Raw genomic sequence first — 21594 nt, 5'->3', positions numbered from 1 at the left:
AAATCTGATGTGGACGAGTCTGGACCAGTTAAACGGTCACAAACTGTGGTGTAAGAAGCCAAGGTTACAGGCACAATTCATGTAGAGGCCAGTTAACTTTGCTAAGTCCCGTGGCTTCAAACTGCACCCATGAACCCAGCTGGTTATTTCAGACATTTCTGCTCTTGGTATTAACATAATTTGTGGACATAGATGGCGAGGGCGAGAGAAGTGGAGTCAATATAACTCACAACAAATTTAGAAAATCCATGTCCTAAGACTGCAAGTAACATTATTTATCCACAAACAGAACATTCTGGTGACAGCTTGTGATTAGCAAAATATTTTATTAAATGTCAAAGTAAGAATAATTTTCTGAAATAATTAATAAATTTAGTCTCTCACTTTCTTAACCATTCAGAGTGTTAGCTTCTCATAACAGATCTTTAGGACTGAAGACAGGAAAATAAAATGCAAATTAAGTCATCCAAAATACTGGGGGCTCTGTATCTAGTGAATTATAAAATAATAAAAACGAAAAGTTCCATGCTTGGAACTATTTTAAGTGCTTTACATGTATTAATTTGCCCGATTCTCTACCACCTAAGACAGGTTCACTCATTCATTTATTATTCATTCAGCAAATGTTTGTTGACTTCTTACCTTATTAGCTAAGGTTCTAAGGTTCTGGATACTGTTGTAGGCACACAGGGACATCTCAGTGAACAAAACAGATGCCAGTCCCTGCTTGCAGGAGTTTGTAACGTATAACCTCAATCTACAGGGACTTTTCTTTTACTTTCCAGTTGGGGAAGTTTAACACACACACAAATCTTCCTCTATCCCCCAGCTGCCGTCTACATTTTCACTTCTTTGCTGCCCTGATTTTGTGCATAGATGTTTTTCAAGGTTAGTTTCAGTGAAATAAAGTCAGGTACACAAAACTCTAACACCTACAGATTTTGATTATCCTTCGGTGAAAGGGGGTGGGAACACCAGTTTTGAGGTCTGGTTAACAGTAAAGACTTCAAACCTCTAGAGGTTGGTGCTTGTGAAATGCCAGGGCCAATTCAGCCTGAAGTCCAACAACTCGAGTAATTAGGGAACTGGAAGGGCTTTGTGGTTTGAATACTCGATGACAGGGGTCAAAAGTCACTGGCTCTATTTCTGCTAAAGTCCTGATAGATTTTCTTGGCTTGAGTAAGCCCTATCAGTTTTCTGAGTAACAACTCCCACAGAGTTTAATTACTGAATGATTCACAAGTATTTGCTGGACAACTGTCCTGGTCTAAATTAAGCCTCTTAAGATCCAGTGAATCTGTTTGGCATTATTGCAAATAAATTTTTGAGAGCTAAAATCCCTTAGGTTAAAATACACATAAATACATACATGTGATCTAGTGATTTTAAGTCTATCTTAAAAAAATACAGACGAGTAATCTAGAGATAAATTTTTTGAAGGTAGTAGGAAGAACCATGATTATCAGAAAACACTAGAAAATTCAAAAAGGACAAGGGACTGAGATAAGTGTGAGATGGAAAACGGCAAGAAAACCCAGCTAGCAATTACCATGAGAAGAGACTGGGGGTCAGGGGCCTGCTCTCTCATTCTAGCTGGAGGATCTGAGGCTAAGGTGCTTCCTCCAACTAGTGATGGGAGAAGGAGAGGTACGTGACTGGTTTCTTCTTTGGAAAGAAATGCAGAATTAGACTAAATTTATATACTTTTATGAGTATGTTTTAAATAGGAAAAATTCACTGAGACAATTCAGTTTCATTCATTTGACAAATAGCTACTGAGCAATTCCTATGTAGTCCTTGGTGCTTTACATCTTTGGAGCAAAGGAGTATCAGTTAAGTGACATCCAGAGAACTATCTTCTAAGTGTGAAAACAAACTTTAACTCCAGATTTAGCCTGAATACAATCAAATCCCTAAAATTAAATTATGTCAATGAATTAGTTGTAAGTTCCCGTAATTCACAAACCTTTCTGTCAACAACCCTTCAGAAATTCAAGCAGTCAATATTCTTAAAAAAGTCTTCAGTTTAACATGGGCAGAGCCCACGAGATTCTAAACAAGATGTGAAATGGAGCCTTATTTATCCCATAGATTCTCTCTATCCCAAACATAGGTTCTTTTCTATCCCAAATAATCCAACTGCTCCCAAGCTCAGAGTAGACAAAGCATTTCAAATATTTCTAGCACAAGATAAAAAATGGCCATAATTTCTAGTAATCTTGGCAAAAAAACTTTACCAATAAGTAAATTATTTTACAATCATTTATGCATCATTCAAGTTTTCAAAGGTTCTTAATTCTTACTGAGTGGCTGTATTCAAAGCATGATGCATTCTGATTTTTTCCCCTTTAAAAGGGTCAATAAAGTTTGGCCAGTAAGTCCAATTAAAACAACAAAAATGGAATGGAGAGGAACAGCTGAAAACAGCACCAGTAACAACTGCAAACGGTATTCTCTATAAATAAGCTGTTCACCCACATGCAAAAACCGAAGTCAGGTCAACACAGTTGGCCTTTTCGTAATTAACATAGTTGAGACAAGTTTCTCTTAAGAAAAGATTTTGTCTAGTAAGCAATAAATCTGAGTGTGGAAGAGTTTCTAAGTTTTATAAGAAAAAAGTGCAATAATATTCTCTTTAAAGCCCAAATACTTCCAAATGATCAAAGAGTCAAAGATGATTAATGCTATTCAAGAAAAACCCTCACTGATTGTTTGCAAGTTCTAAATGCATCAATATCATCAATGGGCTCACCTCCGATTTCATACTCAGGGTAAAAAGCTCCAGGCTGGGGAAGACATACCTGCTGTCTGTTGTTGGGCATGTAGGGAAGCAGGGTCGACACATGGAACATGAGTTCGTAGTCTTTGTATGTGGTATAGAGAGAGTGAGTGCCCGTGGAATCAGCTGAAAACAAAGAGGAATTAAAGAAGCAAAGTAAGCCACTACAAAATCAGTGCTTTAATATTTAAACAGTGATTGTTGCCCAAAAAAAAAAAATCACAAAAAACCCCAAGCTATACCCGACCAGAATCTGGACACTGCCCATCCATCTCTCACCAAGCACTGTTTCCACCACCTCCCGCTCCAGGGCTGTAAACTGAGGGGCTCATTTTCTTCCCCACCTCTTTCTACTGCACCTTCAGCTTCCTCTCTTTTCTTCTCTGTTCTTACCCTCACAGAATGGATTTAGGTGACCCACTGAAAGTGAAGTGTGTTTGCCACCAAGTACACAGGTGAGCAGTAGAGGAGAGAAGCTGGTGCGGGTCTGGGTGCAATTATCTGAAGGCCGTGACAAATTGGGGATAGTCTGGCCACATCTGCACACGCATGTGTGTGTTTACAGTTAATTCTTAGTTATTCTTGGGCACTTGATCTTCCGGAACCCAGAAAGATGAAACAAGATGTGTGTGTGTGTGTTTACAGTTAACTCTTAGTCATTCTTGGGCACTTGATCTTCCAGAACCCAGAAAAATAAACAAGATTGACTCAATATGGAAATGAAAACAAAAAATGTTATTCTGAAGATATCTTTCCCGGAATAATGTAATTAATTTTTTTCTCCTTTCAAGAAGTAGTATAGTGATACATTACATGACTTAAGAATATGGAGAATGAATGTGATCACTTACAGTATATTATACAGTGACACATATATAAAAAACTATGACATTTCAACCCCTATTAATCATAAAACTATTCATCTTTGGGAAGGCAGAATGATTCTTTATAAATTCAAACTCCATGTGTATTATAAATAAGAGTATCTCAGATATAGTTTCACATATTGAAACTAATTTGGTGACTAAAATATTTAAGTACTTTTGGAGTAAACTTCTGAATGACTTTTTACATATGGATAATGAAAACAAAAAGATATACAGAAAGGAAAATGTAAACGGAATTCAATTTCTTTGTCGATTCTGGATCTATATACAGGCTTATTTTTCTACTTTTTTTTTTTTAAACGGAGTTTCGCTCTTGTTACCCAGGCTGGAGTGCGATGGCGTGATCTCGGCTCACCGCAACCTCCGCCCCCTGGGTTCAGGCAATTCTCCTGCCTCAGCCTCCTGAGTAGCTGGGATTACAGGCACGCGCCACCATGCCCAGCTAATTTTTTTTTTGTATTTTTTAGTAGAGACGGGGTTTCACCATGTTGACCAGGATGGTCTCGATCTCTTGACCTCGTGATCCACCCGTATCGGCCTCCCAAAGTGCTGGGATTACAGGCTTTAGCCACCGCGCCCGGCCTATTTTTCTACTTTTTAAACAGTAAGAAACAGTGTTGTTAACATCATTTATTCCACTGTGCTTGTTGGAGAAACCTCTAAGTAGTCATCATAAGTTAATCTTTTTTATCTAAAAATTTAAATTTTTACTTTAAAAGCATGAAAACATTCAACCTTCATGGACTTATTTTTTTCTGAGCCCTGTAGTATGTCTTTCTTTCCAATATTTATATCCAATTCAGAAACAGACCTGAAAACTGTCTACAAAAAAAATATCCTCTTGAGTTCTTAGATGCTCTAAAAAGACATTTATAAAAGGCATTTTTATGAATAAGGTGAATACTTAGTGTTTATATATAGTTACCAACAAATTAATTTACAGATGGACAGAGAGAATTTTTATCTAAAAAGTTATATGTGTCAGTCCCAAAATAAAAATAAAAAAACTTCCTTTTAACAATTCACTAAATACACATTTGTTATTTTCAAAGGACTTCTTAGAAAGTAACATTCCATTTTAATTCTCTTGGCTCGAAACCCTGACAGTGAATGTAGCTTTCTCTGGATGTGAGAAAGCATCCTCCCAGGGTAGGATGGATGCTCCTTCAATGAACAATGGACTCACTGATGACAACCGAAGGATGGATGATGAAAAGGCCTGGTATGTTCAATGAACTCAACGCAACACTGCTAACAGGGTGGTTCCAATTCAGAAAGAGAAATGCTGACTGATACTGTTTCAGATTTAGGAAACTGCAAGGAAGGAAGAAAGATGCATCGGGCGGTGGGGACGTGGGGGAGGGGGTGCTATGTTTTAAAATGTGACAATAATTTGTTTATCTCAAGCCATATAAAAGAGGAATTTCTAAAGGTAATAAAGAATGTAAACTAACAAGGCTAGTTATTCTGGGGTATGCTATAAATATTTCTATTAAAAAAGGGATACAGACTATCAACTTTATCCTTCTCTGCACCTAGCTCAATAAAGGCTTTTCATAGTGAGATTCTGTACTCTGCTCCAGTTAACAGAGCATCTTAGTGGCTCAAATCCCCTGTGTTACTACTCCATTTCATTTTGTGTTCAAGTGAGAAACAACCCATTTTAATGCTGAATGGGACATCCCAGATATTCTAGCCCAACATCCTGAATTGTCCTCAGGATGAGGAATCTGAGGCCCAGATTTGACCTACGTCTGATGAGCAGACAGTTATAACTAGAACTCAATTCCCCCAAATTCTACAAGGAAGATTTTTATTTGTCTGTTCCTTGAGAGACATAATTTTTATCTGACCATTCTCCCATATCTAATTCTCACCTATCTCCTCTCTACTAAAAGAATGTCATACTTCTTTGCATCTCACAAAATGCCTAGCTCCTAAAAATAACGTACAGATTTATTATCAAAGTCAACATATCAAAATCTAGTTATGTTCTCATCTCATTGAGCTAAGGCATGTAATACTACATCTGCAATGTATCAAGGATGTTGCATATGTCATAAAAATGCAAAGCCAATGTCAATCATATATGTAGGAAAACACTTGGATTGTCTATGTTGTTTGTAGTTTTACAGACAACACAGATCAGAGACTCTTAAAGTGTTTTCTCAATCCAATTCACTGAAGAGAGTGAATTACAACACACGTAGCAATAAGAGTTCACATCAGCAGTGGTTTTCCTGGAAGGATATCCTTAAGGGAAGAATATCAGCATCTCTAGCGGGTAAATGGTTGTTTACAGGAAAGAGGAGTTTGAAAAGAAATAAAGAAGGAAAATTGGAAAATGGCATGTTGGTCTTTATTAAAATATACGGATATTTGTATTTTGGGTACCATGAATTAGTTCTGAGGCACGAGCATTACACAACATAATAGTCAAACTCCATCCTTGGCGTGCGTAGAGGACACCTAGGGAGCCCATGTGTGAGTTTACATAATCGCAGGGCCTTGTGAACTATCTTGTAACTGCTACTTTCAAAAACAGGTCAAAAAACGGAACTGACTACCAACACCACCCTCAACCAAATGGAGTATCAGTGATAGTCCCACGTTGAGTAGACTTGGGGACAGGGCTTGATGACTAAAGGAGGAGAACAGAAGGCAGAAAGACACGGCATCAGGCCACCTCGGTTCCATTCCCAGCTCAGCCACACCTGGCGCTCCCACACAGAAAACTTCCCCTTCACCATTCCTACTTGGAGTTGGGACTAGATGCTTGTTCAGATCCTCCAAGCTTAGACTATCTGTTCCTCTCTTTTTATTAAAACAGGAAACACGATTTTTGATAATAAGCAGAATTGTCCAATATACGTAAAATTACTCTGCCTGGTATTTTAGATATTCATAGCAACTAAATAACAGCACAGAGATGAAATATAGAGACCTTACAGACATCGTGAGAAATAAGATTATGTGTAGATATCAGACAAACTCATGTATCCTACTAGGAGGGCATAAAGCCCATGTTTTGGATTGACTAGTCAATCTGCCACTGTACAGCCAGTATGTGCCCTGCTCAAGGGGATCTAACTAAAATCCTTGAAAAGTAAGATGCAGCAGTTTTTTTTTTTGAGACGGAGTTTTGCTCTTGTAACCCAGGCTGGAGTGCAATGGCGCGACCTCGGCTCACCGCAATCTCTGCCTCCTGGGTTCAGGCAATTCTCCTGCGTCAGCCTCCCGAGTAGCTGGGATTACAGGCACGTTTTTTTTTTTTTTTTAATTTTAGACCTAGCGGGTACATGTGAAGGTCTGCTATAAGGGGGCATCGTGTGAAGATGCATTAGCTTTTGAATCACTGCTCCAACCGCCTGGTTAACATCATGAATCTGGAAATGAACAAAATAAGCCCAATAACACAGCATGAATGGATGTGTTAATATTTTGTCTCTTAGAAATTAATGCAGTGCTTGTCCTTGGTATAATGAAACAAGGGTATGATAGAAGAGGTTAGGGTAAAAGAAAGAAGAAAATATTAAAAAATTCTTCATGAAACACTGGGGAATCTCTCTGCTGGTGTTACAAAGGAAAAAGAATTGACCCTTTGAGCTTATGCTGTGAAGCACATACCTCTTGAGAAATGTGTTTCCTTTGTTCATCTGAGGAAATCTAAACTCTATTCCAAATAAGCTTCCTAGGCTGCTTCTGGGGTCGGGGACAGGAGGGCATGTGATCACTTACTTAGATTTATGCAGCACGCCTACCTTAGGAGAATTAAAACTGTGCACACACACAAACATTAAACTTACTCTTATTGTCTAGCTGAGCTCGATATTTAGTAAATCCTTTCAGTCGGACTCTCTGGCCCAGCAGATCAAGGAATTCTTCAAAAGCTGGTCCCGCTGTCTCATTGTTATACATCTCTTCCTCTGTGCTCTGGCCTGCTTTGCAATAAAGGATCCCGATCTTGTGCTGAAAGCTCAGCTGAAATGGGGGAGAAATATAATTACTTGGCAAAGCATATCAGACAAGCTAACTTCCAGTAAAATTAAAACTACAGAAGCTGAGAACTGTTCGAGGAAAGCATGCCAGAACAATTCCCACAAGCGAATAAGCAAAAGAGCAGGCAACTGCCACCGTGCGAGATGCTACAAATAATAACCCAGAAACCCCAGAACACAGCTGGAGACATGTCAGAAACCCTAAAACATAATGGCCATGGCCATGTGGGATTTGCCAGATTTCCAAAAAGGACAGGAAATCAAGGTTCAAGCATCTACTTAAAAATAGAACTGTGGAAACACTTAATCTGATATACTTCATATAGTAATTAGGATCATCTTCTAAGCTGGAAAGAAAAAAGGCTACATACTTTTAACAGTTTCCCTCTCTAGTAATACCTTTTTCTTCTTTATCTGAATTTTATATGTTTCTTGTAAATATGTTAAGACTGTAAGGAAAAAACAAATCAAATTAAGGTCCAGTAAGGGTAGAATTCCAATGGAAATTATGATACATGTATATAAACATTAAAATGTTTTGTTGCCATAAAAAATAACTTTGGCTGTAAATTTATATTCATTTCTTACATTTTTAACTATTTTGAAAACATCTGCTAAATATACAGTGTACTACAAAAAATTCTAATAGCAACTGAGGAGCTCCTGCTACAATCCTACCTTAGGTCAATGCCACGTTCATGCTGGAAGCCATAGGACTTCCTCCCAAGGCCAGTAAGAAACTGGATGCATTTTTATAGCTTTCTTATATCCCCTCAAAGAGGAACTGCTTCTCACTCACGCAATCAGAGCTCTTAATCTTACTACCAGCAATCTGAGCCGCAAAGGCTGACAGATTATCTGACATCGCCAATTCCCTAAAGACATCAATCCATAACACTGTTCACTTTTATTATCAAGCTGTAAAATAGAGCCTTTAATCAAAATTCATAGCTGACTATCTTAGTAAAATAAGGCAAAATGATACTCATTTCCCTGGAGCAGCAAAGTGATGACAGCAGTCTCATCCATATTATTACCTAATGACAACATATTATGCAAGAAAGGCATGTGACATCTGCCTGGGTGATCTCAGCAGACATCAGGAAACATTTACTGCATACCAGTTAAACTCAGAGTTGAGCAGGTAGAGTCAACCACCCATATATTCTGAATGTATATTCTGGAGGTGACTGTAAAAGGAAACATCACCTGTGTACAATCTGATTGAATCAGCTACCTATACTGATGCATGCTACAGCATTGCAGTTCATGGGCCTTGGGACTCTGTCAAAGCCGGGAGATCCCCAGCTGCATAGTGAGGAAAATGATCTGTACCCTCAGGGTGGGGATATGAGATGGTGTTCATATACTACTCAATGCCTAACATTCTAAATGTACTGAACTACTACTGTAGTAGGGTCAAGAAGAAAACTTTCTATTTACCCAGAGATTGAGGAGTCAATGTTTCCGATCAACACAATTATTTAAATCAATGAGTAACACATTTACTGAGAATAGATGATCATCTTCAAAAAAATATTAAGTACAATAAACATGACTAACCTCATTTTATTAGAAACATTATTTGCTCCTAAGTGACTCAGAAAACATTTCGGGATCTTAAAGTGCATTAGAGAAACTATTACGATTACCAATTATTACACAGATGTTGGTGACATCTGTAATTGTTGGAATCTGTATTAATACTAAGATGTGGCCTGAAAATGACTGCTTCCCATCATGGACACGATGTTAGTTGACTTCTCTTTCACTGTGAGAAGAGGATTTGTGCTCTCCAGTTATTAGGCCCTGGCTATAATGAGAGTCCACCATTAATACCGCAGAATACTAGAGCCGCTATGCTAACTCCAATGCCTGTTCACCTCAGTGCCCACTGCTTCCACTGCACCCAGTAGAATTGCTGCACCATGATCCTCATCCTTGGAGGTCACTCTGTCCTGGTGGCTGCTGTCTCTGTTTGTGCGTCATCTGCTCCTTCTTACCTGAGACCATTGCCAGTGCCATGTCCCACATCATCTGAAGGCCAATTTTGTCTCCAGTGCCTCAGGACAAAAGACAGCTTGCCTTAGAATGCCCTGGCATCTCCAGGAGGAAAACCCTTCCTCTTCTCCTGTTCAGCTCTTTAATGCGGAGTTCTGGAGTAGAGGTGTTTGGGAGCCCAGAGTGTGCACTGTATGTCAAGAAGAGCCATCACTGGACTGGCACACCTTCTCTCTGACTTGGAGAGTCTTGTGGGCTTGCTATTTCTCGTGAACTCTCATTCAGGCAAAGATCAAACAACTGGAGAACTGAAACCTCATAAAACCTCATTGCTGACTGTTGTGCTGTCAACTTCACACCCTTCTCTTCCAGCCATCGGACACAACAGCCTGTGCCTAGATCCTAACCATGAATAGGATTTGCATTTCCATCCAAGAAGCTCCTGGGCCCATGGGAATCAGTGGATGTGGCTAAAACAGATTTCAAGGCCCTCAGGTGTCTTAGGATAGCTGCCATACCCTGGCTCCAAAGAAAACACTTTGTTACACACATGACATGGCATGGGTTTACCACTCACAGGTATTTGCCAGTCATGCCTACTTTTTATCAGTTTGCCAAGTGAAACTTATACAACAGAAATACCTCCAGTGACTTAAAGAATTACGGCTTGTTTACAACAAGGGCTGATTCCAGTAAAACAGTAACAGAATAAAATGTTCAGTAAAGAGACCTCTCTCACCAGTCTTTTTCAGAAACCTGGAAAACAATCAAATTGTGGTATCAACTCCTAAATACTCCCAGGGTATATCAGAAAGCAGCAACATACTTCCTCAGCTCCAACGTAATATAAAGTAAACAAGAGACTCCAGATTCCATGCACTGAAATTCCTCATTCTCTCAGAACAAGGCTTCATTAAACCTCAAGCTAAGCCTAATACTTAGTCTACTGCACCAACCTTTAATTAACTGGTCTGATAAGAGCTATGCCAGTCCCACAGTCCAGGGATAGAAGTAGGCTTGCACTTGGACATAAGTACTGCTGTGAACTAAAAATATTCCCTTGTCAAAATTCCCTATGGCTTCAGTGCTGACAGCTGGACATACATACACACTGGCCAGACAGCAGAGGATCCAAACCATGCCCCATTTTCTGAGACAGGATAAAAACTGGCAGCTCTATTTCCAAGGCCAGAAGCTTTGTCATTATTGACAAGAAAATTTACATTCAAATGAAGGTCAGAAAAAAAAAGCCTCGCAATTGCTTTGAATGTATATTTGAGTGTGCAATAAATCCCTTCCACTCCATTCTCCTGACTCAGTCTACTTGTTCTAGGCATGTAGTCTCATTTATTTAGACCTGCTTGACTTCAGGTAAAGCAAATCTGATATTAAGTAAACATACATATCTGGGGTGAGTGGACAAGAGGGAAATGGAGTAGTTGACCTTAAGAACCAATTAAAAATTCTGTTAAGGATTTCATAATATCCTAAGATAGTGAGCTGTCATAATTCATCGAAATAACACTTTGTTTACAGTCAACCTATATAATTTTGAGTTTACCTATTAAACACATTGGGATAGCCTTTTTAAAAAGGAAATATGGAATTTTAGAAGTGGAGAGGTGAAATATATATAGATAAAGTAGCAAAACCATCAAGGTCTTGTTTAATAATTACTTTCCTGAAAATTCTCCAGTCTTCAAGTCTTCCTACTCAAAACATCTAACCAAACTGAAAGAACAGAAGGAATGATCTAAACACCCACAGAATCTCCTACTTTTGAAACCCGTCTTATACAGAGCACATATACTCAGTGGCGATATGACATACCAGGATGGACTGCAAACTACAAAAGAGTAGAAACTAACAGTATGTAATCAGGAGATATATATATATGTAATATTGTATGTATATATATTAGGAGAATATATATATAGTTCGTTTTTTTTTGTTTTGTTTTGAGATGGAATCTCGCTCTATTGCCCAGGCTGGAGTGCAGTGGTACAATCTCAGCTCACTGCAACCACCACCTCCCAGTTCAAGCAATTCTCCTGCCTCAGCCTCCCCAGTAGCTGGGATTACAGGCACCCGCCACCACACCTGGCTAATTTTTGTATTCTTAGTAGAGACAGGGTTTCACCATGTTGGTCACACTGGTCTCGAACTCCTGATCTCACATGATCTACCCACCTTAGCCTCCCAAAGTGCCGGATTACAGGCATCAGCTACCAAGGCTGACCCATGTGAGGTTATACTTCAAACATATTTTCAAGATTAAGAAACCCTTAGAACAATAACAAAATTGGCCCATCCTTTCCTGGGAAGATTTACTATTAGGAAAATTAATAAAAAAAAAACAGCACTGCTTGTCTCCACTACCCTAAAGGCTAGAAGCGATTTGTAAGGATTCTTTAGAAACTGGTATGTTAAAAAAAGCTGTTCAATCTCTTACAGAAATGAACATCAACAGTGTATTTTCCTCATGTATAATGGAAATCTGATACCATTTAGAGTTTTAGGGAGTTAAAATGCCATACTGTGCTTAAGTTTGAACAGCATTAAGAAAGTATACCAAAGTCAAACAAATATAAAATCTAGAGAAAAGCCCATGAACTACTACCAGAAATATGAAATGCAGTGGTTTGTATCAAAGCAGAACCCCATTTTCAAATTCATTCATTGACATCAGACTATAAATAGGTGTTCAGTAAAAATCCTTAAAATGCCTGGTTTTTAGAATCGCGTGGCATAGCTTCTAGACCTATCTGACTACACAGACGTTCCAAACGAGCTTGTACTTGATTCAGAAGGCAACAGGGGACATGGAAAATTTTCCATTAGAATGTGGCATGATCAGAGGTGTATTTTAGGAAGATAATTCTGGTAGAAGAAAGGCAGCCCACATTCACTGATGCCTAGAACAGGCTGATAAGGACAGAAACTGATGGTTACATCAATCAACTTGCAGCGGCCATGATGTCTTTTTTCACTGCTCGGCAAAAGAAGCCCTAGATAGTAGCAGGGGCAGAGCCCTGAGGCTTTCTGGGGAACATGGACCATCTATAAAACTTTCTAGAGCAGCCACAGGGGACCAAATGAATGCCTCACCCACCAGGCACCTGTTCTGTAGTACAATCATATATTTTAAAGGGAGAACCAATATATCCTACAAAGGTATAAAGAACTACCTACACCACATAGGTGGCAAGTGCTTTTCACCAGCTCTCTTACAACATGAAAATAAATGCTATTCTTCACATCAAGCCTGCCCAAAGTCCCAGCACTTTCAACCAACCCCGCTATATCCTCTCTAACCCGCCATAATATGTTTTCATCAACTCTTTCATGAACATTTCATATATTCCACATACTTTATCAGTCATAATCATGGTAAACCTATTCTGTGTATTATGCAATTTTAGAAGTCACCTCCTCGAGATTAGAGTTTGGTTTGGTTGTTAATATGTCAGTTTTCGTTCCTGAGACAGAGCTCAAGATTATTCATTCTGAGTGTCTGAATATCTGCTTCTTTTTGCTAATAATGCAGTGCTAACGTTTCTTCACTTTTAGAATTCTAGCCATCTGAGATGTCAAATAGTTGATTTTAACCACAGTATTATGGTTGGTTTAACCACATTAATAGTTGACCATCTGGTCAACCAAGAAATATCTCATATTCCCTTTAAAACATACAGAAGAATGCTACTTGGAAATTCTGAAAATATACATTGTCACTGTCTTTTTAAAATCATGGATTTAAAAGCAAATCCACTCATTTAAAATATATTGCATGCACTTGAGCATACACTGTTCAGTTTCCTCTATGAGTTATTGTGCACATGAAACTTAAATACCTTTTTCCATATTCTGAACTAACATCTCAATTCCATCCATCACTAATTCTCTCCTGGACAATGTCAATAACCACATAATTAATTTCCACTTAGCCATCAGTCTCTATCTTCATCAGCCTGTATAATTCCCTTTTACCAGAATAATCTTCCTAAAATACAGTTCTGATCACATCACACCCTAACAGAAAACCTTCAATGGCTCCCCACTGCCTGAATCAAGTGCGAGCTCCTTAGGCTACTATTCTAGGTCTCATTTGTTCTAGGCTCAACTTACTTCTCCCACGCCACCCCACCCCACCTCACCACCGCTCTTCTCTTTGTAAAGAAACTAGTCATAGTTCCTAAAACAGCAGCTCCTCATGTCTCCCTCTTAAGATTCTACCCAAGTTCAAAGGCCCAGTTAAAATGCCACCTCTTTGGGAGATTTGCCCAGTCAGATGTTATTTCTTTTTTCCCAAAGTACTCACTGCATTTACACCTCTCCAAGATCTCTTACCATCTTCTGCAATGCAGAGGCCTTTCTGCTCTTAATCTTACTGTCCCCATAGGCCAAGGACTAGGTCTTAGTCAGCTTTGATCTTTCTAATGCTTGCTGTTCACATCCATCTGTCAGCATGATGCCTTCCACAGAGTAGACAAGATTAAATGCTGGTTCAGGGAAAGGGCCAACATGAGATTTTTAAACCTTGGAAAAAACCACTTCTGACTTCTATTAATCATGCGATCAGATGCACTCCTGCAAGCTGGGACACACCAAAACCTTGGTAATAACAGAAAGTCACTACTCAGCAGGAGGTGTGCTATATACTATAATGGCATCATGCTTCCAAACTAGTATAAAAACATATTTGGGAAAAACTAAAGAGAAAATGTTCTGGGGCATTTAAAATAAATGATCTTACAAGAAAGACGGATGGGAAAACTCCCAAACTTTTAGAAACAGACACAAATTCACACAAAAACATACAATCTCACATTATACACACCCCTTGTTCATCAAGCTTAAGCAGCTGCTCTGAGACCTTGGGTGAGTTGGAAGCCTGTCGCAGGCACTGAATGCTTAGCTCTGGAATGACGTATTCCAAAACTTCTTTGAGAGGTAGTCCTCGTGCGGTACCATGCCTAGCAGTAGAGGGTATAGCGTCTTCTAAAATTGCTCCTCTCAGAGTTGTAAGCTGCAGGGACAAAACATAAGACTTCGGTTCATATTGATGAGAAGCAAGGCTCTTTCTGAGTGTGGCAAAAGGGGCTAAAGTGTTCCATTTGAAGAGGCGAAATCAATACTCAGAGTCTTTTTTTTTTTTTTTTTTTGAGATAGAGTCTCGTTCTGTTGCCCAGGCTGGAGTGCAGTGGCGTGATCTTACCTCACTGCAACTTCCGCCTCCTGGGTTCAAGCAGTTCTCCTGCCTCAGTCTCCAGAGTAGCCGAGACTACAGGCAAGCACCACCACAACTGGCTAATTTTTGTATTTTTAGTAGAGATGGGGTTTCACCGCCTTGGCCAGGTTGGTCTTGATCTCCTGACCTTGTAATCCACCTGCCTCAGCCTCCCAAAGTGCTGGGATTACAGGTGTGAGCCATGCCCGGCCAACACTCAGAGTCGTTAAAAAATAACAGTATACAAGGATCAGGAACAAGCCAGGTGAAGTGGAAATGAGCAGATGTATGCCTAAGAATGAGGAGAAGCAAGGCAGAGCAATGCTACGAAAATTAGGACATTCCTACAACTCTGAACCCACATGAGAGGAAACTAGATACGATGATCCTGGACCTGGCCATGATCACTCTTCTTCCATCCTCCCTTTTTCCTATCTCTCCATCTTCTTTTCTTCCACTCCCTTTCTTATCTTCAATATTCCATAGTGACCATACCTGAGACTGAACAGGAGAACAAGAGCCAGTGGCATCCATGGGCAGGGTAATTCAGGGCTGAGAAGATAACCACTAAATTTTGTCTCATGATTTTTTTAGGTATCCTCGAATTCAGCACTGAAACATGCAATCTATATTTGGAGCATATGCCTAAGATCTAATATGATGGAAGAGAAAACCCTAGAACCATAAATGAAGAGACCTGGTTCTAATCCAATCTCCTTCTGACTCACTCTGTTGCCCAGAGCAAGTAAGAGAGTCCTTAGACTACTAACAACAGGAGCTGGGCTGATGGCAGTCCTAAGGACACCTAACATTCGCATAATGTTCTGTAACACTGGCCAACACACGAACTGCAATGAGGACCATGTTCTCTACCTATGCTAATACGGGAGGAGCCCCTAGCCACATTAGCTACTGAACACTTAAAATCACTAATGCCATGAAGGAAAAGGATTTCTAATCTTGTTTAGTTACTTTAAATTTAACATTTAAATTAAATTAAGCATTTAAATTTAATTTAAATAGCCACCTGTGGCTAGTGGCTACTGAACTGAACAGCACAGATCTATAACTTAAAATATGTCACTTTAAGAGAGAGACTTTAACTCACACATACCTAGAATAGAGCCTAGGTCACTGGGACACTTATGTACTAGGTAAGATGAACAGGGGTACACGTGTTCATGCAGCTAGAAACTAGAAAAGGGCTCTGTGTTTTCTTTGATCTGGAAGCAGTTAACCAAAATACATGCTCTGGAGTATCTGCCAAATATATATCTCTCTAATTAAAACATACTAAAAGGATAAAAGCTAAAGTGCTAGACAGATCTAATTCTTTTCATTTTTAAGAGACAGTGTCTTGCTTTTGCCCAGGCTGGAGTGCAGAGCCTATTCACAGGTGCAACCATAGTGCACTACAGCCTCAACTCCAGAGGCTCAAGCCATCCTTCCACCCAGCCTCCTGAGTAGCTGGGACTACATGCATGTGCCACCATGCCCAGCTTCAGACTTAATTCTTTATATAAATCAATATCTCTACCTATTTAGCTATACATGTTATGTCATTTGTACAACAATCTCACTTTCCATTAAAAGCAAGACAGGCAAGAAGAAAACCTGGGTCCTCAGTGTAACAAAGTGTGGGTAGTAATGACTGTCCTGGTGGGTTCTGGACTTGCATGGGGCCTGTAGTCCCCTTTTTTGGCCAATTTCTCCCATTTGGAACAGGAACATTTACCCATCCCTGCAGTCCCATTGCGTATTGGAAGTAACTAACTTGTTTCGGATTTTACCAGCTCATCAGCAGAAGGGACTTGCCTTGTCTCAGATGAGACTTTGTTCTGTGGACTTCTGAGTTAACGCTGGAATGAGTTAAGACTAGGGGACTGTTGAGAAGGGATAATTGTATTTTGCAATGTGAGAAGGACATGAGATTTGGGAGGGACCAGCGGTGAAATAATGTGGGTTAGATTTGTGTCCCTGCCCAAATCTCATGTCAAATTAGAGAAGGGGCCTGGTGGGAGGTGACTGGATCATGGAGGTGAATTTCCCCCTTGCTGTTCTCATGATAGTGAGGTCTCACAGGGTTTGATAGTTTAAACGTGTGTGGCACTTCCCCCTTTGCTCTCTCGCTCTGTCCTGCTCCATCATGGTGAGAAGTGCTTGCTTCCCCTCCACCTTCCGTCATGAGTCTAAGTTTCCTGAGGCCTCCACTCATGTTTCTTGTTAAGCTTGCAGAACTATGAGTCAATTAAACCTTTTCCTCATAAATTACCCAGTCTCAGTAGTTCTTTATAGTAGTGTGACAATGAACTAATACAGCCACTTAATATCCATGACATGTTTCCAAATTTTTCATTTGGAATAAAACGCTGCAATGCCCTTTTTAATTATCTTAAATGTTGCAATCATTAACATTAAAAAAATAAACTCAGTACCCTATCTACAATAAACTCAAGCAGTAACATCAAAGGAAGTTTTAGACTTTAGCCTAATAACAATGGCAAGCAATTCCATTACCTCACTTGTCCTGAAAGCCACCCTATAGTTGAACTGGGATCCTTCTTTCTCCTTGGCATCTTCCACCTTCTCTCTCCGGATGCTAACTGCCACTGGACCAAGGTTTTCATCTATTCCGAAGTAGTTTTGGTGCTCTATAATGAAAGAGAGAGGGTGGCATCAAAAGAAAGAGAAAGGAACAAAAAGCAGAATGGATATCTCTTAGTTTGTGTAACAAATCTCTGAGGAAGCACCACACAGCTCATACATAACAATTTCCCTGTATTTGTTTGATCAAATCTGGTTTCCAGTTCGGATGCACTTCTACATCTCATTTTCAGTTACTTCATCTTCTCATTATGCTTTTCACTAGTTCCTGAACAGCAAAAGCCTCCCTATCCCAAAGTTGTTATTTTGCGATTATCTGAATAGCATCATTAGAAAGAGGTACTGTCATTCTTAGAAACTGTCAAAAGAGGAACATGGCTACTTGAAAAATCGATACCGAAAACGGTTTCCCTCCGTCTGGGAAAAGTCATCATCTTTGACTCAATGAGGGCGCCAGAAGTGACCTAAGTAGCCATTCGGGCCAGCCAGATTAATCTTGGTGATAAGTAGTGTAGCAAAAATTGCCTTTTCATTACAATGTCACTAAAACAGCAGAATGTTTCTAAAGTTTGTAAGGTTCATAGAGTCTAAAGCACAATTTAGGAACATAAAATACATAAAAGCGAGTTGCTAAAGTCAAATTCTTTCTACAAATCCTGTAACTTGGTTTACAATGCCATCAGCTAATCACTTCTTTCACATAAAATCACTGGTCTTTGAGGGATCTAAAAATCATACCATCCACATGGAAAGGGTAGAACCTGAGGCTATACTGTTCCTCTAACACAGGGATCCTTCCAGGACATCTTTCTTAAGAGACAGTCATTCTTCTCGTATGCATATGTACACTCACTACATGTGGGCATTGTTTCAGCCATGGGGAGAACATTCCAGAAAATAATCGCTACTTATGAAGCAAATACTCTATTCTGAACCCTTTAAATGACATGACGCCTACTGCTCTGTAAGCAATTCCCACTAGACTGCTGGTTTCTTATCAGTGAGCTCTGCTAAAAGACCAAAAAACACCTCATTGCAACTTTCAAACTTTTAAAATGTTTCCTCTGAAATGACCCGAACTTACAACATTCAAGATATGGTCCAACCCACACAAAATAGAGGGAGCAATTACCCAAATGCTTATGAATGCAGCTTAAAATTTTATCTATTTTTAGCAGCTCCATCCTACCAATAATTCATGTGAGCAGGTGGTAAACGCAAACGTCCAGGTGTTATTCATTTATTTCTTAATGAACTGCTGCCAGGTCAGTTCTCCAAGGTGTATCCTCATAAAATCGATTTTTTTTACCCTGACTTAAGGTTTTTTAGCTAAAAAGAAACAATACAGTGAACATTTACAAGCTTCAAGAAAACCTATAGGTATTCCAAAGGCTTTTGGTTATGCCAATGCTCGCCACAATGATTTCTGAAGGAATAAGAAATGTTGCTGAGAAAGTGGAAAACAGAATGAGATCAGCAAAGGAAATAGCACCTGAATCACTCAGAGTACACGCTATCCAAAGCCGCTAACGCATACTGGCTAGACCTTGAAAAGGTAAATCATTTACCTATTTGCTGTTTGCAACCAAACAGGATTAGAACTGACATTATTTCCCTTTAAAGTCAGGGACAGAAGCAGCAAGCAAACTATTTTAAAAGATGAAAGGTGAATTATTGACATAGTATAGTCCTAGACTGGCACAAAAGGAAACTAGACTATTTTTTTTAGTGAGTAATAAATCCCTTGGGTATACTACAGTCATGTGCTGAGTAATGCTGCTTTGGTCAGCGACGCAGCACATATACCAATGGTGGTCCCGTAAGATTATCATGAGGCTGAAAAACTACTATCGTCTAGTGACATTACGAATGTCATTACGTGGGAATCCAACATATTACTCAAAACCAAAAAACGTTCTTAAAATAAAAGTAAATTAAGTAGAAAAAACGCTTACAGAATAAGGATATGAAGTAAGTATTTTTGTACAGTTGTACAATGTGTGCATTAAGTGTTATTACAAGAGTAAAAACATTAAAAAAATAAAGCTATAAAGCAGAAAAATTACTGTAAGCTAATGTTAATTATTATTAAAGAAATTTTTTAAATAAATGAAGTGCTGCCTAATATAAAGCATTTGTGAACTTTAATAAATGCAGCATTGCCCAGTGTACGGTGTTTATAAAGTCTGCAGCAGCATAATGTCCTAGACCTTCACATTAATTCACGACTCTATCATTGACTCACGCAGAGCAACTTTTAGTCAATAGTGCAGCTCCATTCATGGTAAGTGCCCTATACAGGTGAACCACTTTTGATCTTTCATACAGTATTTTTACTGTACCGTTTCTATGTTTAGATACAAAAATACTTACCATTGTGTTACAACTGCCTGTAGTATTCAGTACAGTAACATGCTGCACAGGTTTGTGGCCTAGGAGCAAAATGCAATACCACAGAGCCTTCATGTATAGAAGGCTATCCCATCTCGGTTTTTGTAAGTATGCTCTACGGCATTTGCACAATGATGATACTGCCTAGGGATGCATTTCTCAGAATAGATCTCTGTTGTTAAGTGATGCATGGCTGTACTGTGTACTGATAATGGCCAAAGTAGCCATTACAAACATAAAAACTCCAGTGACATCAAGCATACATAAACAACGATCTGGGATTAAGAAGAGCTGATCCAGAAGCAGGCAAAAAAACACCACATTCAGTGAAAACAGAGACTAAAAGCTAATTGTCTACTTCAGACTACTAAGTACACTGTCACTGCATTAAGTTGGCATTAGTGACTACTGGACCCACGACATTAGATCCTATGGAAAATGCATCTTTAAACTTAAATCACTTTAGAATATTCTTAGTTGCAGTTAGTTAACTATCCTGACAATAACTTGTTTTTCTCTCAATGAGTCAAATGCAGCATAAGCCAAATGCATGAAGAAAAATATTCAGAAAGCAAACAAAAATACAAGAGTCATAAGACAAAATCTTCCTTCCTATAACACATTTCAAAAAGTTACTTGCAAAAATACTCAATTCTATATTTGGCATTTGATGAGCCCTATAACAAGATCCAAAAGAGTTTCAAATTATTGTAGGTATACAAGAGTAAATACACACAACTACTTTTTACGGTAAGATTGAGAGCCTCAGATTAAGAAAATCAAATCTCTAATTCTAATAGGTGACAACATAAAATGATAACATGCGTACTGCTTTCATACTCAGCAGGTACCACACGGACAGAAAACAAGGGCCATGGCTGCCAGGGGCTGGAAGGAAGGGGTTGAGTACAGAGGAGGCATGGGAGAATGTTCTGGGGTCACAAAGCTATTCTACGCTGATTGTGGTAACGGTAACATGATATTTATTTCTCAAAACTCTCAGATATGTGCATTAAAAAAAGTAAATTTTACTGTACATAAAATATACCTTCAGTTTTAAAAACTGGAGGGAGGCGGGTTCAATAGGAGGAAGGGCTGGTGGTCCTTGCAAATGGACAGGGCCTTCTGCACAGACAGAAACCACAACTGTTTCACTCCCCCACAGCCTGTCAGTGGGGATAGTACCTATTCCTGAAGTCATCATTGTCTCTCCTTCCTGTTTCCTTAATTAGTATTTAATCCCCAATCCACATCAAACTTTCTGCCAAGCTATTGCTCCACTCAAGGTCTTGTTGCCAAATCCAACTACCTTCCAGGCCTCCAACTGCAGGAGCTGTCTGCTGTGCGACACCAGTGGCCACTCCCTTCTTGTCGGGTCCCTCTACTCCTCCACTTCTACGACATCTGTTTTTCCAGGTGAGATTGCTTCCTGGTCTTTCATTCCAGGTGTCTGGCATGGCTCCTCCTGTGGCCTCTCCTTATAGCATGAGTGTTTCCCAAGACTCCAGCCTTAGACCTTTCTGATTCTCTGTCTTTATGCTGACATGAAGATCTGTCTTCTGACTTTCCATCTACTCACCCGTCTTCTCCTTCACGTTTGTCAATGATATCATCCCAAACTTTCTCCAGGCTCTTCTCTCACAAATCCCCGGACTCATAGAGGGCTAGGGAAGCATACTCCACCAGTGATGGGACCAACCCTGG

At 39.4% G+C, this 21594-nt stretch overlaps 1 protein-coding gene across 13 annotated transcripts in view; it reads right to left on the bottom strand.

Moving 5' to 3' along the window:
• SIPA1L2 (signal induced proliferation associated 1 like 2) overlaps positions 1-21594 on the bottom strand; it is a 233577-nt gene that overhangs the window by 75458 nt on the left and 136525 nt on the right. For all 13 annotated transcript variants that reach the window (XM_035281006.3, XM_078357316.1, XM_054248189.2 and 10 more), the window contains 4 exons: positions 17413-17546; positions 14506-14694; positions 7473-7647; positions 2802-2905 (listed from right to left, as the gene is read on the bottom strand). In XM_035281006.3, the coding sequence (XP_035136897.1) occupies positions 2802-2905; positions 7473-7647; positions 14506-14694; positions 17413-17546 (602 nt within the window). The remainder of the gene's footprint in view (positions 1-2801; positions 2906-7472; positions 7648-14505; positions 14695-17412; positions 17547-21594) is intronic.

This window comes from Callithrix jacchus, chromosome 19 (assembly GCF_049354715.1).
Source record: "Callithrix jacchus isolate 240 chromosome 19, calJac240_pri, whole genome shotgun sequence".
Classification (NCBI taxonomy): Eukaryota; Metazoa; Chordata; class Mammalia; order Primates; family Cebidae; genus Callithrix; species Callithrix jacchus.
The sequence above is the reverse complement of the archived record's forward strand: the minus strand, read 5'-3'. Positions and strand labels throughout refer to the sequence as shown.